At 45.0% G+C, this 22,840-nt stretch overlaps 5 protein-coding genes; 3 read left to right on the forward strand and 2 right to left on the reverse strand.

The window, feature by feature from the left end:
* Window positions 1-15,819: 15,819 nt before the first annotated feature.
* On the forward strand, window positions 15,820-16,677 carry GSBLH_T00001870001 (uncharacterized protein; the record flags this gene model as incomplete). Its single annotated transcript, XM_013040345.1, has 2 exons — window positions 15,820-15,988; window positions 16,031-16,677. The coding sequence occupies 2 exons, from the start codon at window positions 15,820-15,822 to the stop codon at window positions 16,675-16,677; spliced, it is 816 nt and encodes a 271-aa protein (XP_012895799.1).
* A 3,993-nt stretch (window positions 16,678-20,670) lies between these two features.
* On the reverse strand, window positions 20,671-20,784 carry GSBLH_T00001872001 (uncharacterized protein; the record flags this gene model as incomplete). The annotated part of the gene is made up of 1 exon (XM_013040346.1): window positions 20,671-20,784. One exon carries the CDS (start codon window positions 20,782-20,784, stop codon window positions 20,671-20,673), a length of 114 nt encoding a protein of 37 aa, XP_012895800.1.
* Window positions 20,785-20,858: 74 nt separating this feature from the next.
* Window positions 20,859-21,459, reverse strand: GSBLH_T00001873001 (Succinate dehydrogenase cytochrome b small subunit (SDHD); the record flags this gene model as incomplete). XM_013040347.1 has 4 exons in its annotated part: window positions 20,859-21,019; window positions 21,050-21,136; window positions 21,169-21,269; window positions 21,300-21,459. 4 exons carry the CDS (start codon window positions 21,457-21,459, stop codon window positions 20,873-20,875), a joined length of 495 nt encoding a protein of 164 aa, XP_012895801.1. The 3' UTR covers window positions 20,859-20,872.
* A 322-nt stretch (window positions 21,460-21,781) lies between these two features.
* On the forward strand, window positions 21,782-22,199 carry GSBLH_T00006340001 (uncharacterized protein; the record flags this gene model as incomplete). Its single annotated transcript, XM_013040348.1, has 2 exons — window positions 21,782-22,022; window positions 22,054-22,199. The coding sequence occupies 2 exons, from the start codon at window positions 21,782-21,784 to the stop codon at window positions 22,197-22,199; spliced, it is 387 nt and encodes a 128-aa protein (XP_012895802.1).
* Window positions 22,200-22,347: 148 nt separating this feature from the next.
* GSBLH_T00001874001 (uncharacterized protein) lies at window positions 22,348-22,756 on the forward strand (the record flags this gene model as incomplete). XM_013040349.1 has 3 exons in its annotated part: window positions 22,348-22,413; window positions 22,446-22,595; window positions 22,627-22,756. The coding sequence occupies 3 exons, from the start codon at window positions 22,348-22,350 to the stop codon at window positions 22,738-22,740; spliced, it is 330 nt and encodes a 109-aa protein (XP_012895803.1). The 3' UTR covers window positions 22,741-22,756.
* Window positions 22,757-22,840: the final 84 nt, after the last annotated feature.

Raw genomic sequence — 22,840 nt, forward strand, 5'->3', positions numbered from 1 at the left:
CTGGCTACTACTCGATTACCGAGTTATGCCGTGCGATAGCCGATTCCATCCAGGTAGACGATGTTAACCGAGCATACTTGAACAGTGATGTGGCGACCGCTGTTGACCTTAGTGGCGCACCTGATTACACGAGTATCCTCAAGTTGGAAGGTATCGTTGAGGCAGGTATGGTAGCGAGTGAACCCTACGACATCACGAATGGCATGAGTGTGATCCGAGTCTACAGTAGTATCAATGCTCAAACATTCGGTCTGAAGAGTCCGTTGATCGATAACCTGATTCATGTATCGATGGGACTGAACAACATGATCACCTGGGACAACCTATCGATCGATGTGATTGAACAATCGAACCTGGACTACATTGACTGGGTACTGACGGACGCGAATGACCGTCCGATCTCCTTGAATTCGAATGTGTACATCTCATTCACGATATCTTGTTACACCAAAGTAAAGTAGGGGAGACGGCAAAGTCGCCCCACATTGTTCCTCCCATAGTAAATGGATGAATACGTTGCTACAATTCCAATCATTCGATACAAGCCACACAAAGTGAAGTCGAGAAACATGATGGACAAGATGTTGAATCGTTATTTCGATAAAGTCGTTGAAAGTGAATTCAATCAACAACGAATGAGGAGCGAACAATGGCGACAGAAGCGAACCTTGTTTGATTCGTACATGAATCTCTCACCCGCTGAACGTCGCCGTGTATCCGTCTCTGACATGCGTGGATATCAAATGCAGCGAATTGACGATGAGAACGTACTGTTGTACTCATTCGAGGACAACGTGGTCTACAATGCTAAAATTGACAAACAATTCAACAAGATCATTGTCCAGTCTGTGAATCACAAGTTGTCTGACATGGAGAAACGAGCTATCTTTGATAATCCATTTGGATATGAGCCAGTATCACCCTATCGTATCCGCTACCAGAGATCACAGGTTGGCGATGCACAAATCGTGAATATACCTGGTGATCTTGGAACTAGCATCAACGAAATGAAGAATGCTGCTGATGCCATAACGGGTGCAGCTCAACAGATGGGAGATAGTATCAACACAGTTACTCAACAGAATGCAGCGATTATCAATGATTTTGCTGGCTTGCGAGACGATGTGACAGAACAAGGTGATCCAAATCGAGATGTCCTGCTGTGGAATGACGATAATACTACGGCATATAAAAGAGGTGTGACACACACTACGAAACGAGGTAGTACGAAATATAGAGATTTGGTAGCTGAAGGTCGCGTTGAACGTGATCGGTGGTTGATCAAACCTGAACAACAACCTCTGAATGTGACGAATCAGATCGTACAACAGATGGATGTGACGTCCATTATCACCAAGTTGGATGAAGTGATTACTGTGATGAACAGCTTTGATATCCAGGTGAACCTTGGCAATATTTATAATGCAATAGCTTATGTAGCACAACGAATCAATTTCCTGGAAGATAAGGACAAGGGTTATCCTAAGATGTTAGAATTGTTGGAAGGTGTACAAACAAAATTGACAAATACGAACGATGGAATCAAGTCGTTGAGTGATAAGTATGCTGAAGTGGCAAGAAGCATTGCAACAGGAGATGACAATTTGATCCAGAAAATTGGTGACTTGGTAAATCAACAGAAGGCTGTGATTGAGGAGAGTAATAGATATCTGCAAGGAGTCGAAGCTCGTCTCCAAGGAATTGAAAACAAACCCGATCCTCCTGCAATTGCTGATATCCAAGCATTGATTCCAACCCAAAGTGAAATGCGAATCGATGGATTGACAGAGTTCATGAAGGCGCAGTACAATGATTTCTTGAAACAATGGCTAGAGCGAAACAGCTTCATTCAGAAATTTGTATCTGCTGAGTTGGCAAAAGCATATGATGAAATCAACAAACGGTTGGTTGAATCATTCAATACATTCACACCTTTGATTCAAAACGTGTCCAATGAATTGCAGACTACGAATCAGAATCTGCTAGCTCTTGGTAATGCGGTTGCAGAAGAGGGAAAGGCAACTAGGAAACAACTATTGGATGGTACGAATGCTCTGGGCAACCAATATGAACAAGGACAAGCTCAAACAACCAAGTTAATCAAAGATTCTACGGGTGCAATTGTTAATCAACTCACTGACAATCAGACTCAAACTAACAACCTATTGACAAATGGATTCAATTCCATGAGTAGCCAACTCACTGACAATCAGACTCAAACTAACAACCTGTTGACAAATGTTGGTAATGCAGTTGTTGATGGACATGCTCAAACTGGTCAGCTGATTACTACAATGAGTAATCATTTTGCTGATACTCAGCTGTCCCGGGAACAATTATATCAACAATTGTATCAGCAGAATATGAGAGGAATCCAGAACTTAATGGATGCCATTTGGCAATCATATGACATATTTCACGGAATCAGCCACAAATTCAACCTGTGATTGTACTGGACGGTCGTCAATCTGAAAGTGTAAATGCTAGTTTCACACCTCAAGCAATCGATCAAGTGAATCGAGCTGCAGCCTTGATTGACGCGTATGAAAGTAAAGATTCTAATGACACCAAGGAAAGTTGGGAAAGCGATGATACTCGCGAAGATTTCATTGCTTTCTCAAGTTTGCTTGCTCGCAATTTCAACAATCCTGTTTTCGCTCAATTCGCAAATGACCTTGGATTCTCATATCTCTTCAGGGCTTATCGTGATCGAAATGAAGACCCCGAACTGATGAGTTTCTTCATACGAGTAGCTAATAGTAAGGATCTAACTCATGATTATTTGGACTACATGAAAAACAAGATCAAACGGTTTGCTGTCAATGTGGATCAACAATTCGAGCAATATCTGCAAAATACGTACAACACGATCAAGGATATGTTCGTTACACAGGGTTTCAATGGCTAATGAATATATCTTTGATCTTCTTTTCACTTTGTAGGCATGGGGCACTTCGTGCCCCCGGGGAAATCTACGATTTCCCCATACATAAATGGCAATTCCATTCACTGTTGATATATCTGCTTTCTATGGCGAACCCGATTTCCGAGAACAGGATAGTGGAACGATTGTGGATCGACGCAAGACATTGAATCTACACAAGGAACTCGAAGCACCAGTGCAATCAAAGCGATCACGAAAGCGAACACCAAAACGAGCTAGTAAGACGAAGGGGGCGATGTACATCGCCCCGGGAGACCATCGGTCTCCCACGAAAACAGCTGGTGCTATTGCTTTCAATGGGGCGACCAAGGACACCGGTGGAGCCATTGCTTTCAAGGAAGGTGGTGCAACAGGGGGAAGCTGTGCTTCCCCCTCGGCGGAACTTCGTTCCGCCGGAGCATGTCAGACAGACTCTAAATCCGCTGGAGCACTGGCATTCAATGAAGCGCAATTGATGAACGAACTGACCGGACTCAAGAAAGGTGGGGCACTTGGTACTCTTGCTGCCACGATCATCCCAGCACTCATTCAGATGGCTCCACAGATCATCTCAAGCCTCAAAGAGCTAGTGAAGGGTAAGGAGGGTGGCGCGCTGAAATTCGGCGGTGCTTCTGCTGTGTTCCTCAATGGAATCAACCCTAGCGATTATGACGACGTGTTGAAGACCATGAAAGCCATCGAACGACAAAGTAAAAACATTGAAGTCCGAGGTGGAGCCTTGTACGCCGGTTCAAGTCGTGTTGGCACGTTCTTCAAGAATGCCTGGAACAAGATCAAAGGTTGGTACGACAACAATGCCGAGAAGTTGAAACCCATCACCGATATTCTGGTCAATGCTGGCACGAATGCTGCGAATAACGCGATCAACAAGGGTGTGAACTATGTGAGCAACAAGACAGGATCGGACACGGTGAAGCAGCTCGCGAATGTGATAGGTGACATGGCGAAGGGTACGGTTAGCGATGTGGCAAACCAGATTCAAGGAAAGGAAAGCAAAGCTGGCACTGGCTACGATATTTCTGACCTGGACAACGAGACACAAGCAATTGAAGTCCAGACGAAAAAAAAGAATCGCATCCTCACAGCCCTTCCACAGAACGAGAACAAGATGCACGAGTCAGTAATTCGAAGGAGAGTGTATTGAAGAAATTGTATATGCACGGCTACATGAATATGGATGCTGAACCAATGACTTTCGATGAAGTTCGAAAACTGGCCAAGCAACTCGAGATACCCGATTTTGATGTGATGGAATTGGACAAGTACAAGTCCTTGGCAAAGAAGTACAAAGAACCGATGAATTGCATCATCTGGATACCATTCGAGGATAATGGTAAGCTTGGTCATTTCGTTTCTTGCTTCCGTGAAGACGATGGCACGCTGAACTACCAGGACAGCTTTGGCGAGATGAATGACTTCCCGTTGGCAGGTACGAACCGTGTGTTCCGTGTGAACAAAGTGAAATACCAGTCGATCTTTGCCAACAACTGTGGCTACTTGGCACTCCTTCACTTGTACACGCACGACGCTGTTGACCCAGCTATCCAGAGGGTGTGAGGGGAAGGCGAAGCTTCCCCGGGGGCACGTTGTGTCCCCTACTGTAACTATTGTACTTAAAAGAGTTCAATACATAAATACAAATAGAAATGAAATTCGAAGAGATTGACTTCTACGACTACAAGATTCGTATGTGCCTTGATAATGGTATTCGAATGTACCTTGTCTCTGATCTGTTGAGACAGTACAACGAGAAGCACGGTACAAACAAGCTATTCAAGAATTACCTACAAAACAAGCAGACCCAAGAACTGATCGAACATATGGCAAAAAGCGTAGGCTGGAATTCCAGCCTACGGTCTGAAGGTGAAAATAGTGCCAAAAACGGTCAATCTACAGTAGGTCGGAATTCCGACCTACCGTCAAATGGCACCCAAAACGACAAGTTTGACATTTGCGACGTGATTCAATACATCACGACATCATCGTCTGTCGGTACAAACAAGGGTTACATAGTATGCGAGGAACTGCTCCATGCTTGCCTTATGTGGGCAGATCCTGCATTTGCCTGCGATGTGCTTAGATTCCTAACACGTCTTCGACAGGAGGACAATGACTACCTTCGAAAGGCAAACGAAGAGCTGACCCATGAGAACAAGGAATTGAAGGATCGCCGTGTGCCAAATAAAGTAGGTCAACAATGGTACTTTTTCATAACGTACATCGTTGAAAATGATGATAATGTGCACATCTATTCACAACATGTTAAATCAGATAAATGGAAGAGTACATGTTCCAAAATGGATAGAGAGGGACGTGTATGTGTGTATAGAGTGAAAGACATACTGAATGGTTTCACGTTCAAAGACGAGATCGATAAAATCCTTTTAGACTTGTGTAAGAAGTATGGTGGGAAAAAGGTACGTAAGACTCATTATACGATTCCAATGGATGTATGGGAAAAAGAGAGATTTGACATTATTCCAGAAATAGAGAAAGAAGCAAAGCAGGCTCGTGTTGGCCTTGGTTGGCGAAGTGACTTGGATGGTTAGCCCAAAGTAAACATGGCTGTCCTTTTTTACTTTGGCCATCACGGTTATGTCAAATCGTACTTGGAACGCAGTCCCTTACCTCGGGACGACGAAGTCGTCCCGGCGGGACAAAGTCCCGCCATGCCTTTCTTCTGCTTGGTAGAAGTGTCGCTCGTGTAGTTCTGTGTTCCATCTCTCGGCTTTTGTACGAACTGGAATTCCTTGGTGTTGATGGCTTTGCTGTAGTCCTGTGGTTTGATTTCAACGGCTTCTTTGATGTCCAAGAGATTGTACGTGCGTCCCTTATTCACTTTGGAGGCAACGAAGTTGCCTCGGGAGGAAGCTTCGCTTCCTCCCTCTTTGGTCTTCTTATTGTCGGAAGTGCGTCCAAGTTCCTCTTCGAGTTGCTGCACTTGTCGTTGCTTCTCTTCCACTTCTTTGCGTTTTCGTTCATCACTCAATGCCTTCGGTAACTTCGATCGCATCTTGTTGATTGCTTGTTGTTTGCTACTCAGCTCGTATGGGACGTACTCGACCAGCGAATCGTCATCCAGGTAGTACCATCGTGTGTGCATGCCCATCTGGATATCACGAAGTACCTCACTCAAATTGGACGGTGGTGGTATCTTCATTTTGCGCCACAGATCCTCTCGTCCAAGGATATCGTAGTACAAGAAGATTCGAGTGGCATTATCGATGATCTTGTTGCTCAATCGAGAGAATCCTTGGAAGGCAATGAAACAACTGGTCTTCCGGTGTCGACTCATGCAAGCCATGGTGTCCATGAAGTTCACCACCCAGTGATCGTTCGGCTTCGTGTACAGGTCGTCGAAGATGTAGATCGAGGGGTATGTGGTGTCATTGTAGATCGCCACACTTGATCCATCGTCATTCAATTGTTTGTACGCGACGTCCTCGCTATCCGTGAATTCAGGACGTACCTCGTTGTCAGTGTTGATCCATTGTGTCTTGATGCCTGCTTTGTTGGCGACATGTTTGAGCACTTGTGGACACTTGTTTTCATAGCTCACCTTTCCCATGAAGAAGCAGATCTTGTCGAATGAGTGAGGTATCTCATAGCACAACTGGTTGATGAGGAACGACTTACCCGACTTGGAAGGAGCAATGATGAGTGTGAATTGATTGAGGAATGTGTCCTGACAATCGAGTTCCCAGTCGAACTTCATAATGCCCATGCTCTCCTTGTTTTGTCGAAGGTCTTGCAATTGCTCGTCAATGGTCTGCTCTGGTTGGATGTAGTCGGCTAATTCTTTCAGTATTTTGGCATATTGCTTGCTCTTTTCTTCATCGGTTTCATTCTCCATCCGTTGTTTGATGGTATCCTGCATTACTTCGGCTTGATTGAGCGTATTTTCTGTTCTTCTCGTCAATCGTTTGTTGTTATACGGACATCGATGGTTAAATCGTCTTATTCGGTTCTTGATCGAGAGTAGTGTAGTGTCTATGTTGGGAATGTACGGACTATCTTCCATTTATTAGGGAGGAACTTCGTGGGAAGCCGAAGGCTTCCCGGGGCAACGCAGTTGCCCCTATTTACTTTGGTTATCACGACATCCGCGACGCCCAAAGTGAAAAAGGAATCTATCACACATACCTCTTACAAGAAATCGCAATCGAAGACACTATTCATACTCTTGATCTTGATTTGAGTTGCCGTGAGTGATATGTACGAAAACAGACGGGGGGAGGCTTTGCCTTCCCCCGGGGCAACTTCGTTGCCCCTCGTATCACCATTTTTGCCCTCAAATTCATTGCTCGTACCAGTTACTACGATATCGATCGTTGCGTCCTTGTATTCGCGAAGATCGGCACAGGGCACATTTCGCAGATCGATCTTAATGGGCTTCTTGTCGTTATTCACGATCTTCGTGCTCGGACTCAATTTCACTTTGAACTGGATCTCACCTTCGTATTCACTGTACGATCGACTATCTCTCTTCGTCTCATCAAGAATTCTTTTGAACTCTTCCGATTGCTCCTTGGGCAGTGTGATGGAGAAAGTGTTGAACAGTTTCTTCTTGTCTGTTTCGAACTTCGAGTTGTCACCCACGAAAACAATGGTAGCATCGGTGATCTTGCAAACATACTTCGCCGATTCGCCTTCTTTCTTGAATCCATTCGAAGTGAGAGACATATTGGAAGCATTGGAAAGATCGAAAACCTGAATCTTGTTGCTCATATCTATTTATATTTATTTATTGAAATCTTTAAGTGATATTAGTTACCATACAAACCTGCGGCTCCCCTACGCTCCCACAGTGTTGGCACGGATCATGATGAGGTGCATCTGGATCGTCGCTGCAACCTCGTCTTCCAACTCGATTTCGAACTGGATCTGATTCGATGCTCGCATCGGGAACCACTCGGCCAACGGGAAGGCGAAGATTCGGAACTGATTCAACCACGTCTTGTACGTCAACAGCGTGTCGTACTCGTCGGAACGACTATTGCAAAGATAGTCCATCCATTCGAAGAAAGTGTGATCAATGCCGTCGGGTGTGTTCGTGTTGTCCACATTGATGATGCGCTTCTGTTCACCAGCGATGTTCAAGGAGATACGTTTGAATCGCACATCAAGGAGTTCCGAGAAATCGCCATTGTCGTCCGTGAACATCATGAACATCATCTTGACGGGGAAGTTAACCAACACACGATCATCGATGAATCCCTGTCCACTTGGAATACGGAACGTCTTGGTCATGATCTGGTTCTTCACCAACTGAGTGTCTTCAGGATCGAAGGTCGAATCATCACTCGTCTTGTAACTGTGATACCAAAGCGTGCATGTATCGAAGTATACACCGGTGAAAGCCGTGGCTGATGGAACAGCGTCCGGACTTGTAGCGGTATTGATTTTGCCAGCATCGATGTAGAAGTATGCATCGTCGTTCGTGGGATAGATCTGAGCATCCATCTGCGTGAGATTGATGAATCGTTCCTGAGAACAACCTTCAAAGATGTCTGCAAAGTTCACATTGATCGTCGTGTACGCCGTGGTCGAATTGTTGGGCTGTACGAACTTGAGCATGTTGTAGAACAACTTCCCACCATAAGGTCGACCCAGGATGGCCGCAGCTCTCTCGGTTTCATCGTCAGTATCGTAGTCCAATGCATCGTAGTAGATGTAGGACAGTTCCTTCAATCCTTCATTCACCACATTGTTGTGCTTGTTGTCCGTGAGCGCATTCAAGAGTGACCGGATCTGACCGATGTTTTCATTGTCAGCACTCAGAGGCAAGGACGCCAGGTTCTCACCATTCCAATAGGTGTACGTGACCTTCGTGTTGTTCACGATGCCCGACATGTTCTTCCTTCACCGGAACATAGAATACCTTGGGTGAACCTGTTGCGTTATTTGCCAATCCGGTGATCTTGAGCTTGAACGTCATTCGAGACTTGTACAGATTGAAGTACACGTCATCACCGGATGGTGCGATCGTCCAATTGATCACATCGGTCGACTTGATGTTATTGGACTGATTGCTGAACACAATCTGCGATTCGTAGTTATGCACAGGAGGAATTGTAGTTGCCATTTACTACAGGGAGAAAATATTTTCTCCACAAAGTAATCAAGGGGAGCCTGCGGCTCCCCCGGGAGGAAACGAAGTTTCCTCCCTAGTATAAATGTCAAGCACAGCAGAGAAACTTGTATATCTCCAGAATGGAGTGTTCAAACGCAAGGAGATGACGAATGGTCTCCAGTACTACTCGGACGGCTCATTCGACACATTCAGTCTTCCTGCGTCCAATGGAAACTACGTACTCACCAAGGGAGACAATGGTCTCCTCACATGGACGGACGCGGGCACTGTAGTACCTGAGCAGCCTGAAGAGTTCACCACGCTCGACAACTCGTACTTCAAAGACAGCAACAGCCAGGCAATCACCATTGCCACTCAAGGTACGATTCCATACTTTACCAGCAATAGCACCTTCGGTGAACTCGATCTGCCGGGTAGTGGCAAGTACGTGCTGAACATGGACGAAGATGGCAATCCTTCGTTCTTGTTATTCAGTGCGACTACGATCAACACGGCTATCGGTCTCGGTACCACATCGAACAAGTACGCGATTGCCAACTGGAACTCGACAACGAGCACTCGTACAGATCTGTTCCTGCCAGATCAGTCCGGGACGTACATCCTGAAAGGAGTAGAGGCTGGGGCTTTCGGAATTCAGTACACATTCGAGACAATGAACGCCTCAACTCTATTCCACGATTGCCTCGGCGTGCAGTCGACGAACCTGTGTCTCATTGCTTACAAGGGCAATAGTGCATTCGGTGTGAACGTGCCTGCGATGAATAACTCTTCTGGCTACTTCGTCTTCAAGAACGAGACAAATACTGAAGTACCCACAACGAGCATCCTTGACTCCAATGTAATCTATAAAGATATTCTTGGATGTACGAATGAAGAACAATGTATCGTGATCAATTATGGAACGGGTGTGAGCAAATTGACCATCCCGTCCAACTCAGGATCGTACTTGCTGAACGTGACTAGCAGTGGAATATCCTTCGAGCCACAGCCTACCAAGCTCTCCAAGACGTTCACGTACTCTTGGTCTGGTAGTGGTCACACCGTCGTATCCGAGATACTCGGATCAGACAATTCGAACTTGACGGAAGAACTCATGTTATCTTCGAACAGCAAGTATCTGGTCACGATTAATTTGAGTCTCAAGTGTGGTAACTACGAACAGGCATTCGTAGGCTTTACAGACACGCCGACCTTGGTAATCACTACGTCTCAAGCAACGTTGCTGAAGACAACACTTGACAACCCGACCCCAACAATGAACGTCTCTGGCACATCTATATTTTCACCGTTAAAAGAGGGTGGATTAGAGCTCGTTGTGACACGCGGTGGTGATACAACTATCTCGCACTTATACTCGAACTTCCAAGTCACGATTGTAGAACTGTGACGGGACTTCGTCCCGTCGGACGACTTCGTCGTCCCTACTTTAAGGGACAAAGTGAAATAAGGGCGACTTGGAAACCATAGCTTCCAGTCTTTTACTTTGGCGGTAATCGTTTACCCGATACACATTCGAGTTGATCAAATGCAACACCATCGATATCAATGATAATTATATCACCACCTAATGTCATCACACGATGACCTTCGATATCATAGATATTCTCATTGAAAGCACGGAGTTCAGCAATGTTTCGGGGAAGCTTCGCTTCCCCGGCGGGACTTTGTGGGAAGCCGAAGGCTTCCCGGGGCGACTTTGTCGCCCCACTTTGTCCCCCATACTTCACTATGTATTTATCATCATAACATGATTTCACAAGAAGATGTTGAAGATCAGGTGAATTTATCATCATATATGGAGGATTATACTCATTATGATAATTTGTACCTTTTGGGTCCTCAACAAATGAATTAATCATATCATGCACGTATTTACGTGTGATATCAAGACGTTCATCATTCATCCAACAGTTCATTTGTATTTCTATTTATGTTTACATTATTTAAATCTATTTAGGCATCCCTCATTTCACTTTAATCTCTGTCGGACTGATCGATATATCACTCCCACTGTCGTCATCGGATCCATTCTTCTCATTGTACACGCACAGGCAGTGACATCTGTCCTTGCATTTCGAGTCAACCACTAGCTTGTGGTTCTTTCTTCCACTCATCCATTTCCATGCACTTTTCAGCCATTGAATAAAGCGGTTCATTTATGAATGAAATCAAGGAACTAAGGAAACCAGCCAAGCGAAAAGGTGCAACTCGAGTGATCATCAGTGGCTTCAAGAGAAACATATACTTCATCGATCTCATCGATTTCTCTTCCAAACAAGACAAATGGATTCAGGAAGTGTTGGGCAGACAGAAGTCCACAGGATTCCACAAGAATCGTGGATACAAGTATGTCCTTGTATGCATTGATGGATATTCGAAGTACTTGATGGCTCGGCGACTGAAGAGCAAGAGTGCCACAGAAGTCACGCATGCGATGAAGGATATCATTCAAACATACGGACCACCAAAGCATATTTGCTCTGATCGAGGTACCGAGTTCACCAATGTCATCTTTCGTACCAACATCTTGGGCAAGTATGACATCACCATGTATCACATGGATTCAGCGAATAAAGCAGTACTAGCCGAACGAGCAATTCGAGATATCAAGGAAGACATCATGGTTCCATTCAATCAATCGAAAGGTGTGTGGTTCGACTTGATCGATGGTGCCGTTCGTAGACACAATGCAAGGAAGAACAGAGACACCGGATATGCACCCACTGACATTTGGAACAACAACATCTTGTACACGGAGAAGACAGAACCATCCAACATGACAGCGAAGGACACAACACCTCAATTCGATGTGGGTGATTATGTTCGAGTGACACGAAGACCTCGCGTTCTGGAAAAGCGATCATTGACCAGCAAATGGTCTCAGGACTTGTATGAAGTTGTTGACATTGACGATCGATTCATGCCATTGATGTACGAAGTGAAGAATATGGAAAGCGGTAGCAAGCAGAAGTGCTATCATTGGGAACTCCTGGCAAGCAAATGCAAACCACAGCCAGCACCACCAGTCACGCGATCCAAGAGTCGAAAGGAACCCAATGCATTGCGAGATGCAGCAAGGTCACATCGACCCATTACGAGGAGTCAAAATGGGACGACGAAGTGGGGCGACTTTGTCGCCCCGGGAAGCCTTCGCCTTCCCACGAAGTCGTCCCGGCGGAACTTTGTTCCGCCACAGAAACAACGTCGCCTAAATGTTCGAAAACGATCGTGATGCTCTTCACACCACCTAGAAGCATGAGAGGAAGATTCGAATACGTACGAAGGACAGGAGAGTTGTAGGGGGAAGCGTTGCTTCCCCCAATATTCACAACAGCATAACCAGTATGAGACACAAGACTATTCAATGTATCGATGTACGGTCTGTCTAGGATAGGCGTGTTGTCAAACGTGACTAGCACTCGATAACCCTTTTCAACCACCGATTCAATTGATGTGCAATCGTTGAACATGTCTTCAGGAAGGTACGTTATGACAGTCGTGGTTATCAGGTACGATCCGGACGGCATAGGCGGCATACCATCACCACCCCACTCGCTATTGAATGATTCGGTAGTTTCTGGTGTGTACTCGAAGACAAATGCTTCATTCGCTTTCACGATGTAGGAAGGTGTACTACCCCACGAGTATTGAGGAACACCATCCACTGTCTCTCGAATTAGCACATGATGACCGTCCTTCTCTGGCATGTTGATGAGCATGTTGTCGAGCTTCTTGAACGTGTAGTTGTTTCCATTGCTGCTGAAAATGTACGACATTTACTTTTTTATTTACTTTGTCTTTGATATGCACGAACGTACACACCCTTCAAGCACGCACCATCATCGATGAACAGATCGGACAACTCGGGAGGCACTTTATCATCCACCACTTTGTACACCACGCGAACATAGTAGTTGGAGAAGAAGTAAACAGCACGATTCTCGGTTACCACAGGTACGACATAAGGATAGGTTTGCTGTTCCCGTCCGAAAATATTCAGAGGCACACCGAGCAAACCGTTGGATTTCAATTGAGGCAATAGATACTCCCATTCATCCTCGGTAAACAAGGGTGGACGAGTTTCATCCAACGTCATCTCCATGCAATCATAGTCGTGCAATATTAAACCACAGTTCACATTTGCTTGCGGAGTGCAAACACTGAAGCCGAATAGACGCTCGGAATTGATCGGATACTTGGTGTGAATGATGATATCGGCGAGTTCGATATTCTCGTCCTCACAAGTGCGTACCAGGGAAGACCATGTGTTGTTTTCTGTTTTCTTGTACTTCATTTAGGGAAGCATCTAGGGTTAAAAGAGAAAATATAAATATATAAATATATAAATGAATAGACCTACTCACACTTTGAATCCCAATACTGGCCGAGAAATCCAAATCAACGGAGTTCGCTTCTGGAACCTTCTCAAGCGTGGATACAAGTACGACGAGAAATTGAATCGCTTGTACGATACACCATTACCACCAGGTACGACGAAGTACGTTCCCAAGTCGAGAATACTTTCTCCCAGCAATCGCTCCATGATTATTGGTGGCACAGCATACTACGAGTTACTCCATGACAACTACAGACGCGTAAAAGGACAATGGGTGAAAATGACCAAAGAAGAAGCTAAGGCATACGATAATGATCCAGACATTAGCATTGCATTCGCTGACCCCAATTCTAGTGATTCTGATTCATCGGAATCCGAGTTCTACGACATCGATGAATTCGAGTACGATGCGGATGGTCATGCCATTTTCCCATTCTAGGGATGCCTTCGGTAGCTCAAGGAGGAAGCCAAGCTCCTAACTATTTCACTTTGGTCACACGTGTATCACCACTTAAAGATTTTGTGACCCTTATATAAATGAGTTCACAACGCGTAGGATATACTATCAACCCTGAGACTGGAAAACAAATCAAAATCGGTGGACCGACCTGGAAACGATTGGCCGCCAAGTACTACATGATCGGCGATACGTTCACCGATCAGACCATTCCTGACACGAGAGCCTATCTCTCGAGAAAGGTGTTTGGATTAAATATACCCGATGAATATATCGCCTTTTTCGCACCCTCAAAACGTGGGTTGCGTAAACGTGAAGTTGAGAAACACTATGATGACAGTGATAGTTTCCCTGAGCCTCCGAAACGTCCGTCACGCAAACGAGTGTGTGATCCTGCTGGAAAGCGCAAGTATCTCGTCGTGGGAAGCAAGGCATGGAACGAGCGCTACCTCGAGTACGAGTGGGATGGGCACAAGTTCGGTGAGAAGCGACAACGTCACTTACCCGGTTACCTGAACACCGTGGAGAAGAGACGTGAAATGAGACGCAATAAGGCATACGAACGCTTCGATCGCAAGGTATCACAGGGACGATTGAGTGATGTGATCGACTCGTCACTTGGATATGCACTCACGTACTATCACACCGTGCAAGGAGACATGTACAAGGAGTGGGTGAAAGAGAAACGAACCAAGAAGGACTTTCGTCTCAACAACGATTTTGACAACAGGTTGTGGGTTCGACTACCGGGTGAGAAGAGCGATGAGGAAGTGGAACCCATCAATCTCATATTCGATGAGACAAATGAATTCAATGAAGTCTTGAAAAAGTTCATCATCAATGGTATGCGTGAATACAATCAATGTTTCATCACCATCATGGCATACAACCTCATGTGGACACATGACGGAGATTCCAAGATCCTCAACCTCACAGATGATCGATTGGGACACCTCCGCATCGTTCGCCGAGATCGCATCGACGATTGGATCGAGGAGTATCGGAAGTGGTACAAAAATGCTGTGGAAGAACAAGAGACAGAGGGCAGTGGCTTCGTGTACGCTGGTTGGATCGGCTTCCATATCGAGATGTTCCCACTACGCTCATTCGTGGGGTACAAGCAGCACACACCGTTCGTCATCGGACGCACAGCGCTCAACCCGGATTTCGATGACAACCGGTGCCTGCAGCGGTGTCTCATTCTGGCCAGTGAAGGTGGACACAAGATCGTCGCGAATCGCAAGATTGGCGATGCAACCGTGTACAACAAGTGGTGGAAACAACCCGACAAGTACAAGGTGTTCGGAGTGACCATTCACGAGGTGGAGGAGGCGATGGGCATTCGTGACAATACACCCTTCGATGCGAGTGAAGAGAAATTCGCCGCATTGGAGGCATTGTTGAAAGTATCACTCAATGTCTTCGAGGTCACACTCTTGCCTGGGTACATCGATAAGTCAAAGGAACAATTCGATTTATTCACGTGCGATGTCGTGTACAAAGGTAAGGAGAAATCACGTTCCCCTCTCTCCCTCTGCATCTTGAACGATCTGAATCTACCTGAGGGAACGCCCAAACACTTCTTGTACATCAAGGACTTGAATGATTTCAAGCATCGTGTGACACGACGAAGTGATGCGAAGAATGAAAACCTTTCGAGAAACGCGAAGTGCAGATTCTGTAACGACTTCTTCGGATCTCGCAAAGCCGTTCATGATCATGAAGTACAGGTACATCGAGAACTTGTCGATGAGAGTGATCAGTACGATTTGTCGAACGAGGAGACTCGGTTGCGATTCACCAACCAGCGATATGAAATGCCAGCACCGGTTGTCGTGTACGCTGACTTCGAGTCGGCCATTGACGACAAGAACAAACACAAGCCGATCATGTTGTCCTGTCTAGCCGTGTCTCGTATCCCAGCCATTAACAACCAACTTCGAGTCTTCCATGCACCACATGAGAGCGAAGAAGACCTTCGTCCTTTCATGGACTATCTCACACAATTGCAGAGCAGAGTGAAAGAGTATCTCTTCGATGAATTACCACTCGAGAACTCTCCGAGCATCGAGAGGGACTTTCGTGCAACAACCGTGTGTCCCTTCTGTCACAAGAAACTGGAAAACGACAAAGTGAGACATCACGCACATGTGGCAGGTGAATACACCACAGGAAAGGGAGGGATATGCAACTTCAAAGCTGGGCAGTACATCTGCACCTGTTGTACCAAGTGTAATCTCCAACTCTCCTTCAACAAGAAGAACTATCGTCTACCCGTATACTTCCACAATGGGTCACACTACGATTTCACATTCATCATGAAACTCATCGCAGCTCATTCAACCTCTAGTGACTCCTTGGAGGTCATTCCAACCACTGAAGACAAGGAGATGCAGATCGAATACAATGGCATACAATTCAAGGACTCGTTGAAGCTCATCAGCAGTCCTCTCAGATCCATTGTGGCACAGACACTCGGAGGGAACCTCGATTTGTACGTGCACACCAAACAACAACTACGCAAATACTGTGAATCACGAGGTAAGCAATGGAAGGACGAGTACATCGATCTGTTGACACGGAAAGAACCCATGTTCTACAGTCTCATCAAATCATACGAGTCATTGAACAATACCACCATTCCTTCTCGTGAACAATGCATTGATGACATGAAGGGAGAAATGATGCCCCAAGACGAATATGAACACATGGTGAAGCTGTGGAAGACCTTCGACATCAAGACATGGGGTGAATACTACGAGTTGTACAATGTACTCGATGTAACTCTCATGGCTGATGCATTCGAGCACTTCCGCGTTACCACGACTGAAGGCATTCGGTGTTGATCCGATGCACTACATCACAGCACCACAAATGGCCTATTCGCTCTTCTTAAAGGTCACAATGGAGGGCGATCATAGCGAGAGTAGCCTCATGACCCTCGCAAGGAAATGGGCTCAGTACATCATGCGCATCAACGCGAATGAGGGACTTGAGGAGAAACAACTCGTAAAAGTGTTCTTGAATCGCATGGGTGAATTCTATGAAAGCAAGGGAATTCGATTGATGGAGACAAATGAGATCGATGACTTCATGCGTCTACTCAAGAATCTGCGAGGAGGCATCACTCAGATCGTGAAACGACATGCCAAAGTCAACCTTGACAGCACCGCCAACAACGGAGGGCAATCATCCATCTACTACCTCGACGCCAACAACCTGTATGGTGGAGCCATGCACAGAATGATGCCTTACGAATTAGTGGGTGTACCCGAACGACGAGAAATAATGGAAAGGATCAACCGTGATCCGAATGGGTGGGTACAATCACTCAAGACATTCGGTAAATATGGGTTCTTCATCGAGTGTGATATCGAGGCACCAGTGGAGCTGCACGACAAGTTCAATGACTTGCCATTCTTCCCCGTACAGAAGGCAGGTATGTACTCAGACGGAATCAAGAAGTACGCAGCGAAGAACGATATTGTGGACAAGGTCAAAGAGGTGAATACACCGAAACTCATCTGCGATCTTGTACCTCGACGCAAATATCTCGTACACTACTCTCTGCTGCAATTGGGTCTTCAACAGGGTTATCACGTCACGCACATCCACCGCATCATCCGTTTCAAACAAGCACCGTTCATATTCGAGTACGTCAACATGCTGAGTGAAAAACGAGCCAAATCAAAAACCACCGTAGAAAAGAACCTGTACAAATTATTAGCAAACTCCACCTATGGAAAATTCGTGGAGACTGGGTTGAAGCGAATGAAGGTGAAGTTCGCTAGCACATGGAATGAACGTGAAGCCATCATCCAGAAGCACGGATACGACATGATCGCAGGAACCACCATGTATTCCGAAAATCTGATCGGCATCAAATTGAACACACCGGTGCGCAAGGTAGAAAAGCCTTTCTTCATCGGGTTCGCTATCCTCGACATGTCGAAGCACATTATTTACGACTTCTATTACAATGTGCTCAAGACGACATTCGACAGTGTAGAGTTATTGGGACAGGACACGGACTCACTCATCGTGCAGTTGAACGACCGTGGTAACATCGTCCACAAAATGTGCGACATGTACAAGTCGTTTGACTTTTCTGAGTTGGATAACACGAGCTACTTCTACGGAGAACTCGTAAAATACTACGAGCATGAAGTGGACAAGAGCAAGTTCCCTTCATTGGACTCGTTCCTCAATTTCAACAAGAAGTTGCCTGGTCCTATCTTCAAGGACGAGCACAACGGACATCGTATCACTGAGTTCGTGGGACTTAGACCGAAGATGTACTGCTTGGTTGATGAGAAGCATGTGATACACAACGCAGCGAAGGGAGTTCCTCGCAATGTGGTGATCGATGGTGAGAGAATGAGCGTGAAGAACATCGAGCTGTACAAGCGCGTCCTTGAAGCAGAGAAGAAGGAAGACGCAGTGATCGAAGGCACTTTCAAGCGTATCAACAACCAGGCCTTCAATATCAGCACGAAGGAGCAGACTAAGACACTTATGACTTGCACGGACAACAAGAGATGGATCTTGGACGACAACATACACACACTTGCATTCGGGCATTATAGACTCAAGTAAGGGAAGCAATCTTTCACTTTGGACAACCATGGATACCATGGCCTACAATGGAAGTCAGGTTAACATTGCAGAAATTTGCCGAAATTGGCAGTCATGGGTTTCCGCGCGTTTCTTGTTATGGGTATCGAGGTGACCAGGTAGGCAATGGCAGAAAATGGCCGAAAATGGTCGAAAATGATCACATTGACCAGCAATAACAACCATAATAGTCATGGATATCGCACATTTCAGCACTCGTGTTTTACTCATGAGTGCTGAAATTCTTATGAAACGCAAAAATCAAGGTACCAGTTGAGGGGGTCTGAGGGGTGACTTTGGGGGATTTTTTGTGTTCTGACGGGAATACGCGAAAACAAAGATGGGGTCAGAGGGGCGACTTTGAGCCGCGCACTCTCGTAGATGAGGTCGGAGGGGCGACTTTGGGTTCCGCGTGTTTCCCGTCATTCCCCTACTACTTATGTAGCTCTGTTAATTTGATATTTATAGAGTAGTACGAATCAAACCCTGCTTTCGTAAATATTAAAAGCCAGAGTATTTAAAAATCAATGTCTTGTATTGTATCAATGGTGACCGTCATGAACATCTTTCTATTATTTGTACAGAATTGGAGGCTATACCGAACTGTCTTTATACATACATATAAAAAAGCATAGAATCAAAGAGGAAAACACCTAGTCTAGTTGAATCTTCGATATGGGTATCAACTCTTTGTTGCTATCGATAGTACCGTTAGATTGCTATGTTGGTCAATCCCTTGTGTAGGTATTGATGATTTCGTGAAGATGGTCTTTCATTGAAGTGAAAACATACATACGTTTTAACCCTCACTTTTTCTTTCTCCATGCATAATTGTATATTCTAGCGCGGTTTTCCAGCTTATACTTACTGAAGACAATATCCCGATGTTAGTGATATTGGTGAAAAGATATTAGAAATATGAAGCTTTTCAATTGGTCAAGCCCACCATACGGCCTGCAGGTGCTGCGAAATTTGGGCGAGGTGGAAGTCATAGACTCAGACAGTTCAATGCAATGGAATGGAACGATAATAGTTGTATGTGTCGTATGTGTAATGCTTCTGGGTATTGGAGGGTGGATATATTGGAAACAGCGGAACCAAAGGCGCAGGTATTCCTTGTTAAAACTGAAATAAAGGTATCTAGAAAGCCTGGCCATGACATCGATCCCTTTGTATTATATTTAGCTGCACTTGGGAAAAAGATCAAGCGAGAAAAAGGAATCACATTGCAACCCCAGATCATCATTTCTCAAGCACCCAATAAAAGAGTGCGTTCCAATTTCAATCGCTACCCCTAGGGACAGTAGAAGCCCATCAAATTTGTATTGTTTGATGAATACAAAAAAACGACAACGACGTGATTCGAACACGCGCGGGAAAATCCCATTAACTTAGCAGGCTAACGCCTTAACCACTCGGCCACGTTGTCCTCTAACCACACCCAAATACTACACTACATAAAAGACACGAATCGGGGGGTTGATTTGAAGGAATAAATAACAAGAAAACAACACAATAGACTTTTTTCTTTATAAAACACACCCTATTTTTCAATCTTCAAAGAGATCAAAGAAAAAATAGTATTTGAAATAATAATAATATTAATAATAGTAGTAACTATAGAATTAATCAATACTACTATAAGATCAAAATAGTAAAAAACGACAACGACGTGATTCGAACACGCGCGGGAAAATCCCATTAACTTAGCAGGCTAACGCCTTAACCACTCGGCCACGTTGTCTTTGAATTCTATCTGAAGATTGCTCACTTAAGTAGCACTACCATTCGCTTGCATGATACCGATTGAAGTGCAAATTGTCGATCTGAATACAGTCGAAAAAGCATTGCAATTCCATTTTTTATTTCATTATGCAAGCGATCCGCAAAGTCTCCACTACTTTAATGCCAGGGTTGGCGAAACGTTCCCTCATCGTAGTACATGTTAACTGCATAACGAAAAAAGGTGAATTGTAGATGGCGAGAAATCACTCGTAGGATGTGAGAATGAGTTCAAAAAGGAGTGCATTGCGAACGGAAATAAGAGGTAGCGTTCTATAATAGTTTTTTGGTTAATTTTCAGCTTGAGGGAAAAAGGGATCGCTCGCTTCGATATCGTGCAGGTAATCCATCATTCAAGTGGATTCTCTATAGGAGAAGGAGGATCCGCGCCATTTCCGTCTCTGTGAAGTATTCCATAACAATAAATTTCACATCCAGGTGTACTATAACGAAGAGGCAATGAAATCACATCGCACGACGCCACATTTCCTTCGTTTCAACCAGATGTGCGATGTCCTCCTAGCCGAGCCGCGCACCCGCTGCGTCTTTGACAGCATCTGTCCCGAAGACGAATCCCTTTGGAAAGCAAATGTCGCAAAAGAGTTCCCTGTTTTGGAAAAACAAACACGGAAGAAATGATAACACTTATTCCTCCTTATTCTGAATCTTGGGTCTCCACAGGGCCTTAATGGTGGCAGTCAAACCATCGGAGGTAGCATTAAGGTAGAGAAGTCCAAACATACCAAGGAGCGACAAGAAAAGAGTAGCAATCTTCAGACTCTTTCCGAGCATCTAGTTGTCACTCCAAATAGAGAGACTCACAGGTCCGCAATAATCGCTAAAGATATGGCTCATACCAATGCAACCGTGAAGAGGATAAAGCACGCACAAAACGTAATCAATAGGCACCTAAACTGTTAATCTACAAAAATACCCCTCACGCAAAGAGCAGAAGGTGCTAATACAAATGAGACGGGGACGAGGCAAGCAGCAGTGAGCTGGCTGTAGTGGAAAATCTTCTCGTGAAGATTGGTGGAATCGGCTAAAATAAAGAACAGAACGAAATAAAAACCATTCCACAAACCTTCCCACAGGGTTCTTGGCTTAGCAGGAGAAGAGTAGTTGTAGGGAGTATGGAATCTGACAAAAACGGGTGCCACGGAAGAAGCATAGCAAGAAATGCTCTTAGCAGACATCTGTCCGAGACGGAGAGCTCTCATAGTCATAGCCATGGTTTCTGCTGGGTTTCTGAACTTTTTGTGATGGGGTTAGATCAAGCTATATAACCGCGGGGATTCGTATGTTTCCGATATACATGAATGAGCATTAAGAGGCGTAGCCGTTGCTATTTCTGAATGCTCTACCGGTTATTTTGACATACACCTGCTTCTAAAGATTCTTTGCATGGAGTACGAATTCGACTATTAGGAAACCGTTATTTTATTGGAGAATAAGGTCTGCAATGCAACGCATTGGTGCTTGGCGTGAATACTCACCTTTTGACTCCAACTGAGTTTTAACCGCTCTAGTTTAAGTCCAATTATTGGTAACAGGATGAGCGCTGGAAAGTATTTTGGTGAGGACTACAACTGGAAGCCGTTTAAGGAAGGACTGCAGGAAATCTGCGAGACGAAAAAGCCTGGCATCATCTTAATCGGGAAAGAATGGTGCGAGTCCTGCAAAAAGACGGGTGTGAAATTTCAGAATGATAAAGAGCTTCTGGAGTTAAGTCGCAATTTCGTCATGATCTCATGCTACGATAACGAGGAACCCGACTATGATGAATTTCGACCTGGTAGAGGTCGTGTGGTATCGGTCATTTGTAGATGGTATTTATTATCCTCGATTCTTTTTTGTTAATCGTGATGGAGTTATTGATTACAGCATTGCAAGTCGAAAGGAAGGCGAGCTCTATCGTTATTTCTACACTTCTGTCGACACGTTCAAGGAACAAATGAGAAAGCTTCTGTAGTGGTGGTCTTGAATGTTCGTTGTCCATCCTGTTTGTTGGGAAAGATTTTCGTGTTGTAACACTTTCGCGTACGAGAAAACATCGAAACGTGTACAAATACTATTTTTCCAAAAAATGGAAATGGGGTTTTAAAAACCCGATCAAACCGATGGAAGCTGAAACCCACCAGCTACTTCTAAAATACATTTTTTTAGCGAAGTGTTTTTTACTTGCCGTAGGTTTTGAGTTGCTTTTTCTAAAACACAGATGGGTAAGGGCTCAAATGTTCAGAAGAAGCAAGCGGCTCGTGCTCGCCACGAGAAGGAAGCCAGCAAGCCTCAGGGAGGAGGTGGTCTGGCTGGAAAAGCTTCTCGTACTGGAGCAAATGCCCCGAAGGTAGTTTGCCAGATTTGCAGAGTATTGGCTTGTTGAAGTGGGTTATGCGTAGACGGAGTTCATGGCTTCCCAGTCGGACTCTCAGCTTATGGGTCATGTTGAAAACAAGCATCCCAACAAGACCTTCGCTGACTGCTTCCCTGAGCGTGCCAAGGCCAAGGCGTAGATAGCATAGCCATCTTTGCTTGTTTGTTCGATTCATGTGGTGATTGGAGTTTTTTGCTAAGCATTCGATTTGCACACTGTTGCTGCTATGAATGGAATAT

Source organism: Blastocystis hominis (genome assembly GCF_000151665.1).
Source record: "Blastocystis hominis, Singapore isolate B (sub-type 7) whole genome shotgun sequence assembly, scaffold_14".
Taxonomy (NCBI): Eukaryota; class Bigyra; order Opalinata; family Blastocystidae; genus Blastocystis; species Blastocystis hominis.